The sequence below is a fragment of the Ascaphus truei genome, chromosome 6 (assembly GCF_040206685.1).
Source record: "Ascaphus truei isolate aAscTru1 chromosome 6, aAscTru1.hap1, whole genome shotgun sequence".
Classification (NCBI taxonomy): Eukaryota; Metazoa; Chordata; class Amphibia; order Anura; family Ascaphidae; genus Ascaphus; species Ascaphus truei.
The window spans coordinates 30570409-30580232 of record NC_134488.1 but is presented as its reverse complement, the minus strand read 5'-3'; the positions used below and the strand labels follow the sequence as shown (position 1 = coordinate 30580232).

Sequence of the window (9824 nt, the reverse complement as noted above, 5' to 3'; positions counted from 1 at the left end):
GTAGTTGTTAGTTATTGCATGCCCACACAGGAGGATACCACTCCTCACATATACCTCAAAGGAAAGAAAAAGAAATCAGGTGGAGGCGCAATAGCAAGTGGAATCAACTTTATATTCACCTTTAGTGTCCAATAAAAATGTTAATAATACATATAACATACACTACAGGTGCACGGACAAGAGATAAAAACATGAATAGATAATAATTATTAATGAGTGATATTGCTACATATAATACAACTGATTTCATTTATGATTGGATATAATGTGTCTGCGCAATAACATTTATTCCATGTACTGTATAATAAATCACTCTCATTATACTACTAGGCCCTGGCTGGCAACGCGTCAGGTTGCTTGACAACCAAGATGGCGTCGTGACGTCTCCACGCGCGGATAGGCTAGGCTGCTGATTGGCGGCTGGTGGGCATGGTTTCGATGCGAATAGGGGGAGTGTCGCCGGAGCGCCGTTGCCATGGGGATGGGGTAGAGTGGGCGGGATGATGGGGATCGACGCCCCGCCCCCTTTGCCGCCATCTTGTGGTGTCACAGGATACAGGGGGCGGCTCTGTAAGGAAGCCGGGTGAGGAGTGATGCTCTGCAAGGATGAGTGATGCTAGGTTGCGAGAGATAGGGGGTGGGAGTGATGCTCTGCAATAATAAAGGGGAGAGGGAGAGCAATGTGGTACAGAAGAAGGGGGAAATGGAGAGACATGCTCTGCAGAGAGAGAGAGAGTGGGGGAGGGACGCTCTGCAGAGAGAGAGTGGGGGAGCGATGCTCTGCAGGGAGAGAGTGGGGGAGCGACGCTCTGCAGGGAGAGAGAGAGTGGGGGAGCGACGCTCTGCAGAGAGAGAGTGGGGGAGCGATGCTCTGCAGGGAGAGAGTGGGGGAGCGACGCTCTGCAGGGAGAGAGCGGGGGAGCGACGCTCTGCAGGGAGAGAGTGGGGCAGTGACGCTCTGCAGGGAGAGAGTGGGGGAGCGACGCTCTGCAGGGAGAGAGTGGGGCAGTGACGCTCTGCAGAGAGAGAGAGATTGGGGCATTGACGCTCTGCAGGGAGAGAGTGGGGCAGTGACGCTCTGCAGGGAGAGAGTGGGGCAGTGACGCTCTGCAGGGAGAGAGTGGGGCAGTGACGCTCTGCAGGGAGAGAGTGGGGAGTGACGCTCTGCAGGGGCAGAGGGCGGGGGAGCGACGCTCTGCAGGGGCGGGGGAGCGACGCTCTGCAGGGGCAGAGGGCGGGGGAGCGACGCTCTGCAGGGGCAGAGGGCGGGGGAGCGACGTTCTGCAGGGGCAGAGGGCGGGGGAGCGACGCTCTGCGAGGGCGGGGGGAGCGACGCTCTGCATGGGCAGAGGGCGGGGGGAGCGACGCTCTGCAGGGGCGGGGGGAGCGATGCTCTGCAGGGGCGGGGGGAGCGACGCTCTGCAGGGGCGGGGGGAGCGACGCTCTGGAGGGGCAAAGGGCGGGGGGAGCGACGCTCTGCAGGGGCAGAGGACGGGGGGGAGCGACGCTCTGCAGGGGCAGAGGGCGGGGGGAGCGACGCTCTGCAGGGGCAGAGGGCGGGTGGAGCGACGCTCTGCAGGGGCAGAGAGCGACGCTCTGCAGGGGCAGAGAGCGACGCTGTGCTGGTGCAGAGAGTGGGGGAGCGACGCTCTGCAGGGGCAGAAGGCGACACTGTGCAGTGAGAGGGAGAGTGGGGGAGCGACGCTGCAGAGAAACAGGGAGAGCAGCAATGCCCTGCAAAGAGATGAGGGATTGTTTGGAGGAAGTGATGCCCTGCAGAGAGAGATGGAGGGTTGGGGGAAGTGATGTTCTGCAGAGAGAGATGGAGGGTTGGGGGAAGTGATGCCCTGCAGAGAGAGATGGCGGGTTGGGGGAAGTGATGTTCTGCAGAGAGAGATGGAGGGTTGGGGGAAGTGATGCCCTGCAGAGAGAGATGGAGGGTTGGGGGAAGTGATGTTCTGCAGAGAGAGATGGAGGGTTGGGGGAAGTGATGTTCTGCAGAGAGAGATGGAGGGTTGGGGGAAGTGATGCCCTGCAGAGAGAGATGGAGGGTTGGGGGAAGTGATGTTCTGCAGAGAGAGATGGAGGGTTGGGGGAAGTGATGTTCTGCAGAGAGAGATGGAGGGTTGGGGGAAGTGATGTTCTGCAGAGAGAGATGGAGGGTTGGGGGAAGTGATGTTCTGCAGAGAGATGGAGGGTTGGGGGAAGTGATGTTCTGCAGAGAGATGGAGGGTTGGAGGAAGTGATGCCCTGCAGAGAGAGATGGAGGGTTGGGGGAAGTGATGCCCTGCAGAGAGAGATGGAGGGTTGGGGGAAGTGATGCCCTGCAGAGAGAGATGGAGGGTTGGGGGAAGTGATGCCCTGCAGAGAGAGATGGAGGGTTGGGGGAAGTGATGTTCTGCAGAGAGAGATGGAGGGTTGGGGGAAGTGATGTTCTGCAGAGAGAGATGGAGGGTTGGGGGAAGTGATGTTCTGCAGAGAGAGATGGAGGGTTGGGGGAAGTGATGTTCTGCAGAGAGAGATGGAGAGTTGGGGGAAGTGATGTTCTGCAGAGAGAGATGGAGGGTTGAGGGAAGTGATGTTCTGCAGAGAGAGATGGAGGGTTGGGGGAAGTGATGTTCTGCAGAGAGAGATGGAGGGTTGGGGGAAGTGATGTTCTGCAGAGAGAGATGGAGGGTTGGGGGAAGTGATGTTCTGCAGAGAGAGAGAGATGGAGGGTTGGGGGAAGTGATGTTCTGCAGAGAGAGATGGAGGGTTGGGGGAAGTGATGTTCTGCAGAGAGAGATGGAGGGTTGGGGGAGTGATGTTCTGCAGAGAGAGATGGCGGGTTGGGGGAAGTGATGTTCTGCAGAGAGAGATGGAGGGTTGGGGTAGTGATGTTCTGCAGAGAGAGATGAAGGGTTGGGGGAGTGATGTTCTGCAGAGAGAGATGGAGGGTTGGGGGAAGTGATGTTCTGCAGAGAGAGATGGAGGGTTGGGGGAAGTGATGTTCTGCAGAGAGAGATGGAGGGTTGGGGGAAGTGATGTTCTGCAGAGAGAGATGGCGGGTTGGGGGAGTGATGTTCTGCAGGGATAACATGCTGTTTCCCCCCCTCCCCAGGTAGTGAGATGTCTCAGGGACCCACAGGCTCCGCTCCTGACTTTGATCTGATGAGCGCGTTGGACTGGAGAGACGGGATTGCTACCCTGCCAGGGAGTCACATCCAGGTCAGACGCCCCTACCGCCCTGTGCTGCTCCGCCCCTAACGCCCTGTGCTGCTCCGCCCCTAACACCCTGTGCTGCTCCGCCCCTAACACCCTGTGCTGCTCCGCCCCTAACACCCTGTGCTGCTCCGCCCCTAACGCCCTGTGCTGCTCCGCCCCTAACACCTTGTGCTGCTCCGCCCCTAACGCCCTGTGCTGCTCCTCCCCTAACGCCCTGTGCTGCTCCTCCCCCACACTATTCTCTCCGCCCCTAACGCCCTGTGCTGCTCCGCCCCTAACGCCCTGTGCTGCTCCGCCCCTAACACCCTGTGCTGCTCCGCCCCTAACGCCCTGTGCTGCTCCGCCCCTAACGCCCTGTGCTGCTCCGCCCCTAACGCCCTGTGCTGCTCCGCCCCTAACGCCCTGTGCTGCTCCGCCCCTAACGCCCTGTGCTGCTCCGCCCCTAACGCCCTGTGCTGCCCCGCCCCTAACGCCCTGTGCTGCCCCGCCCCTAACGCCCTGTGCTGCCCCGCCCCTAACGCCCTGTGCTGCTCCGCCCCCACACTATTCTCTATGCCCCTAACGCCCTGTGCTGCTCCGCCCCTAACGCCCTGTGCTGCTCCGCCCCTAACACCCTGTGCTGCTCCGCCCCCACACTATTCTCTACGCCCCTAACGCCCTGTGCTGCTGCGCCCCTAACGCCCTGTGCTGCTGCGCCCCTAACGCCCTGTGCTGCTGCGCCCCTAACGCCCTGTGCTGCTGCGCCCCTAACGCCCTGTGCTGCTCCGCCCCTAACGCCATGTGCTGCTCCGCCCCTAATGCCCTGTGCTGCTCCTCCCCCACACTATTCTCTACGCCCCTAACGCCCTGTGCTGCTCCGCCCCTAACGCCCTGTGCTGCTCCGCCCCTAACGCCCTGTGCTGCTCCGCCCCTAACGCCCTGTGCTGCTCCGCCCCTAACGCCCTGTGCTGCTCCGCCCCTAACGCCCTGTGCTGCTCCGCCCCTAACGCCCTGTGCTGCTCCTCCCCCACACTATTCTCTACGCCCCTAACGCCCTGTGCTGCTCCGCCCCTAATGCCCTGTGCTGCTCCTCCCCCACACTATTCTCTACGCCCGTACCTCTCTATTCTCTCTTCTCTTTCCCTTTCTTTTCTTTTCTTCTCAGTCTTTCTTGCTCTCAATATCTCTCCCCTCTCCCCTGTCTTTCTCTCTCCTCCCCCCCCTATCTCTCCTCCCCCCCCCTATCTCTCCTCCCCCCGATCTCCCCTCCCCCTTGTGTGTTGGGTACAGTCTCACGCAAGGTGTGTTAAAGCCTTAGGCTGAGTCCCCAGTGGCTGCTGCAGCGCGTGCTACGGTGTGTGTGCCACACACCAGAGCACAGCCCTGTATGGGGCAGGCCCGTGTGGGCGCGCAAAGCGCGATGACGCGACTGCTGGAAGGGAAGACAAGGATTTTGTCTGGCCCTACAGCGACGAGGTCACATGGTTGACTAGCAACCAACGGTTGTGCATATAGTGTAGACCGTCATGGCTGCGCCATTCTCCCCCCCTCACCCCTAGACTGCACAGGGTGTGACAGAGACAGCAGCCTAAGCGAGCGCAGGGTACAGTCTAAGGCTGAGTCCCCGCTGGCGCTGAGCGCGCTCATGCTTGGAGAGCGCTCCAAGCATGAGCGCCGGGTGTCCTTCATTTACGCGCGCACGCGGGGGGGGGGGGGGCATTGCGGGTAGTTGAGCGCACTGGAAAGTATAATGTTTTTGTTTATCTGAGCGTGGGTGAGCGTGAGTGCGCGTGCACAGCGTGAGCGGGGACTTGCATATATCTATATATGTAAGTAAGCGCCGCCCGCTCAGCGCTAGTGGGGACGCAGCCTAACAGAAGGTGTGTGGAGCCCAGGGGCACAGACCGTGCGTTCTCACGATGCCCGGGTCTCCCACTAGTCTGTATCTGGCAGCGGTGCCCATGGTGAGCTTGGTGTGGAAGGAGCTCACCAAAAGTCTACAAGTAGTGGGTCAGAGGGAACCCACAGGTCCGTGTCAGAGAGCTGTATAGTGGGGAGCCCAGAGGGGTGAAGGCGTCTCTATAAAGAGGAGCCCAGGGGGTGACTGTAATCTTAGTCCTGGGAATAAAGAGAGAGGCGTCTCTAAATCTCTGAGCCCCCTTTAACCCAAGGAATATGAGCGCACACATGTACAGGATACCCTGATAATTATTAATCAAGCTAAAGAAACGTACATTTATACAAATATTTAAATCGGAGAATATACAGCATCATAAGTAGCAAAATAATATGTTGTGCAAACGTATGTGAAACGTGCCAAAGAAACGCCAAGTTACAGACTTAACCAGAGCTGAGCTGCTTCACATATACCCTGCGAGGGGCCGCCGGGGGGGGGGGGGGGGGGGGGAGTGGAGCAGCCAGCTCGTTGGTCCCCCACTTGCATTCTCTCTCCGCTCCCCCTCTCTCGCGTTCTCTCTCTCCTCTCCCCCCTCTCGCGTTCTCTCTCTCCTCTCCCCCCCTCTCGCGTTCTCTCTCTCCTCTCCCCCCTCTCGCGTTCTCTCTCCTCCCCCCCCCTCTCGCGTTCTCTCTCCTCCCCCCCCCTCTCGCGTTCTCTCTCCTCTCCCCACCTCTCGCGTTCTCTCTCCTCTCCCCCCCTCTCGCGTTCTCTCTCCTCTCCCCCCCTCTCGCGTTCTCTCTCTCCTCCCCCTCTCGCGTTCTCTCTCCTCCCCCTCTCGCGTTCTCTCTCTCCTCACCCTCTCGCGTTCTCTCTCTCCTCCCCCTCTCGCGTTCTCTCTCTCCTCCCCCTCTCGCGTTCTCTCTCTCCTCCCCCTCTCGCGTTCTCTCTCTCCTCCCCCCCTCGCGTTCTCTCTCTCCCCCCCCCCTCGCGTTCTCTCTCTCCCCCCCTCGCGTTCTCTCTCCCCCCCTCTCGCATGTTCTCTCTCCTCTGCACCCCCTCTCACGTTCTCTCGCTCTCTTCCCCCCTCTCGTGTTCTCTCTCCCCCCCTTTCACGTTCTCTGTCCCCCTCTCAGTTTCGTCTCAGTGAGTTTGGGACACTGGAAATCATCACAGATCCCCCCTCCAGCATTCCTACCCCGGGGACACCTGCCCCCAACTCCAGCCTTCCTGCCACCGACCAGGGTAAGTACCCGCGCTAGGAGATCCCGGCACTCGGGGGGCTGCAGGGTTGGGGTTGTCATTGAGGGGGTTGACGTTTGTCCTTAATTTTGCCCCCTCAGAGGGTAAAAGCCCCAGCAAGAGAACAGAGGAAGAGATGGAGACAAAGAAGGAGACCACAGAAGAGGGGTGAGAGCGGGAGAGAGTGCAGCGCCATACAGGGGGGAGAGAGCGCAGCGCCGTACAGGGGGGAGAGAGCGCAGCGCCATACAGGGGGCAGAGAGCGCAGCGCCATACAGCGGGAGAGAGAGCGCAACGCCGTATAGGGGGGGGAGAGCGCAGCGCCATACAGCGGGGGAGAGAGCGCAGCGCCGTACAGGGGAGAGAGAGCGCAACGCCGTACAGGGGGGGGGAGAGAGAGTGCAGCGCCGTACAGGGGGGGGAGAGAGAGTGCAGCGCCGTACAGGGGGGGGGAGAGCTCAGCGCTGTACAGGGGGGAGAGTGCAGCGCGTACAGGGTGGGGGGAGAGCGCAGCGCCGTACAGGGGGGAGAGCGCAGCGCGTACAGGGGAGAGCGGGAGAGACCGCAGCGCGTACAGGGGAGAGCGGGAGAGAACGCAGCGCGTACAGGGGAGAGTGCAGCGTGTACAGGGGAGAGCGGGAGAGAGCGCAGCGCGTACAGGGGAGAGCGCAGCGAGTACAGGGGAGAGCGGGAGAGAGCGCGTACAGGGGAGAGCGGGAGAGACCGCAGCGCGTACAGGGGAGAGTGCGAGAGAGCGCAGCGCGTACAGGGGAGAGCGCAGCGCATACAGGGGAGAGCGGGAGAGAGCGCGTACAGGGGAGAGCGGGAGAGACCGCAGCGCGTACAGGGGAGAGCGGGAGGGAGCGCAGCGCGTACAGGGGAGAGCGGGAGAGACTGCAGCGTGTACAGGGGAGAGCGCAGCGCGTACAGGGGAGAGCGCAGCGCGTACAGGGGAGAGCGGGAGAGACCACAGCGCGTACAGGGGAGAGCGCAGCGCGTACAGGGGAGAGCGCAGCGCGTACAGGGGAGAGCGCAGCGCGTACAGGGGAGAGCGGGAGAGACCGCAGCGCGTATAGGGGAGAGCGCAGCGCGTATAGGGGAGAGCGCAGCGCGTATAGGGGAGAGCGCAGCGCGTACAGGGGAGAGCGCAGCGCGTACAGGGGAGAGCGCAGCGCGTACAGGGAGAGCGGGAGAGAGCGCAGCGCGTACAGGGGAGAGCGGGAGAGAGCGCAGCGCGTACAGGGGAGAGCGTGAGAGAGCGCAGCGCATACAGGGGAGAGCGGGAGAGAGCACAGCGCGTACAGGGGAGAGCGCAGCGCGTACAGGGGAGAGCGGGAGAGAGCGCAGCGCATACAGGGGAGAGCGGGAGAGACCGCAGCACGTACAGGGGAGAGCGGGAGAGACCGCAGCGCGTGCGGGGAAGAGCGCAGCGCGTACGGGAGAGAGCGCAGCGCGTACAGGGGAGAGCGGGAGAGAGCGCAGCGCATAAAGGGGGGAGGCGGGAGAGAGCGCAGTGCCATACAGGGGGGAGAAAGGCAAGGTTGCAGACCTGTATAAGACATGTGAATGTGCTCACAAGTGATCTTTTTACATTGATTCTGATAAAATGCAGCTCTGTGACCCAAATGAAGGATAGTTTCCAAATCCTTCTAGTAAGTAATATAGTGCAAATGAAGGGGAGCGCAAAAAGATACAAATATATGCAATTTCAGTGAATGAATTGAGAAAGTGATGTGAAAAGTGTCAATACGGCATGATACTAAAAGCAAACACAGGGATTGGCTGGTTGCCCGGGGATTCTTATCAGATGTTCATCTGTATCCAGCAGAGACACGAGCATACCATGGGGCAGAGGGTATAAGCAGAGACACGAGCATACCATGGGGCAGAGGGTATAAGCAGAGACACGGGCATACCATGGGACAGAGGGTATAAGCAGAGACACGAGCATACCATGGGGCAGAGGGTATAAGCAGAGACACGAGCATACCATGGGGCAGAGGGTATAAGCAGAGACACGGGCATACCATGGGACAGAGGGTATAAGCAGAGACACGGGCATACCATGGGGCAGAGGGTATAAGCAGAGACACGGGCATACCATGGGGCAGAGGGTATAAGCAGAGACACGGGCATACCATGGGGCAGAGGGTATAAGCAGAGACACGAGCATACCATGGGGCAGAGGGTATAAGCAGAGACACGGGCATACCATGGGGCAGAGGGTATAAGCAGAGACACGGGCATACCATGGGGCAGAGGGTATAAGCAGAGACACGAGCATACCATGGGGCAGAGGGTATAAGCAGAGACACGAGCATACCATGGGGCAGAGGGTATAAGCAGAGACACGGGCATACCATGGGGCAGAGGGTATAAGCAGAGACACGGGCATACCATTGGGCAGAGGGTATAAGCAGAGACACGAGCATACCATGGGGCAGAGGGTATAAGCAGAGACACGAGCATACCATGGGGCAGAGGGTATAAGCAGAGACACGAGCATACCATGGGGCAGAGGGTATAAGCAGAGACACGAGCATACCATGGGGCAGAGGGTATAAGCAGAGACACGGGCATACCATGGGGCAGAGGGTATAAGCAGAGACACGAGCATACCATGGGGCAGACGGTATAAGCAGAGACACGAGCATACCATGGGGCAGAGGGTATAAGCAGAGACACGAGCATACCATGGGGCAGAGGGTATAAGCAGAGACACGAGCATACCATGGGGCAGAGGGTATAAGCAGAGACACGAGCATACCATGGGGCAGAGGGTATAAGCAGAGACACGGGCATACCATGGGACAGAGGGTATAAGCAGAGACACGGGCATACCATGGGGCAGAGGGTATAAGCAGAGACACGGGCATACCATGGGGCAGAGGGTATAAGCAGAGACACGGGCATACCATGGGGCAGAGGGTATAAGCAGAGACACGAGCATACCATGGGGCAGAGGGTATAAGCAGAGACACGAGCATACCATGGGGCAGAGGGTATAAGCAGAGACACGGGCATACCATGGGGCAGAGGGTATAAGCAGAGACACGGGCATACCATGGGGCAGAGGGTATAAGCAGAGACACGAGCATACCATGGGGCAGAGGGTATAAGCAGAGACACGAGCATACCATGGGGCAGAGGGTATAAGCAGAGACACGAGCATACCATGGGGCAGAGGGTATAAGCAGAGACACGAGCATACCATGGGGCAGAGGGTATAAGCAGAGACACGAGCATACCATGGGGCAGAGGGTATAAGCAGAGACACGGGCATACCATGGGGCAGAGGGTATAAGCAGAGACACGAGCATACCATGGGGCAGACGGTATAAGCAGAGACACGAGCATACCATGGGGCAGAGGGTATAAGCAGAGACACGGGCATACCATGGGGCAGAGGGTATAAGCAGAGACACGGGCATACCATGGGGCAGAGGGTATAAGCAGAGACACGAGCATACCATGGGGCAGAGGGTATAAGCAGAGACACGGGCAT

At 59.7% G+C, this 9824-nt stretch overlaps 1 protein-coding gene across 1 annotated transcript in view; it reads left to right on the top strand.

Moving 5' to 3' along the window:
* The first annotated feature begins 485 nt into the window (after window positions 1–485).
* The window catches only part of LOC142496826 (lethal(3)malignant brain tumor-like protein 4), a 54322-nt gene continuing 44983 nt past the window's right edge, over window positions 486–9824 (top strand). Inside the window, 4 exon segments of the mRNA XM_075603814.1 lie at window positions 486–583; window positions 3105–3207; window positions 6214–6322; window positions 6421–6487. Coding sequence (XP_075459929.1) covers window positions 501–583; window positions 3105–3207; window positions 6214–6322; window positions 6421–6487 — 362 coding nt within the window. The 5' untranslated portion in view covers window positions 486–500.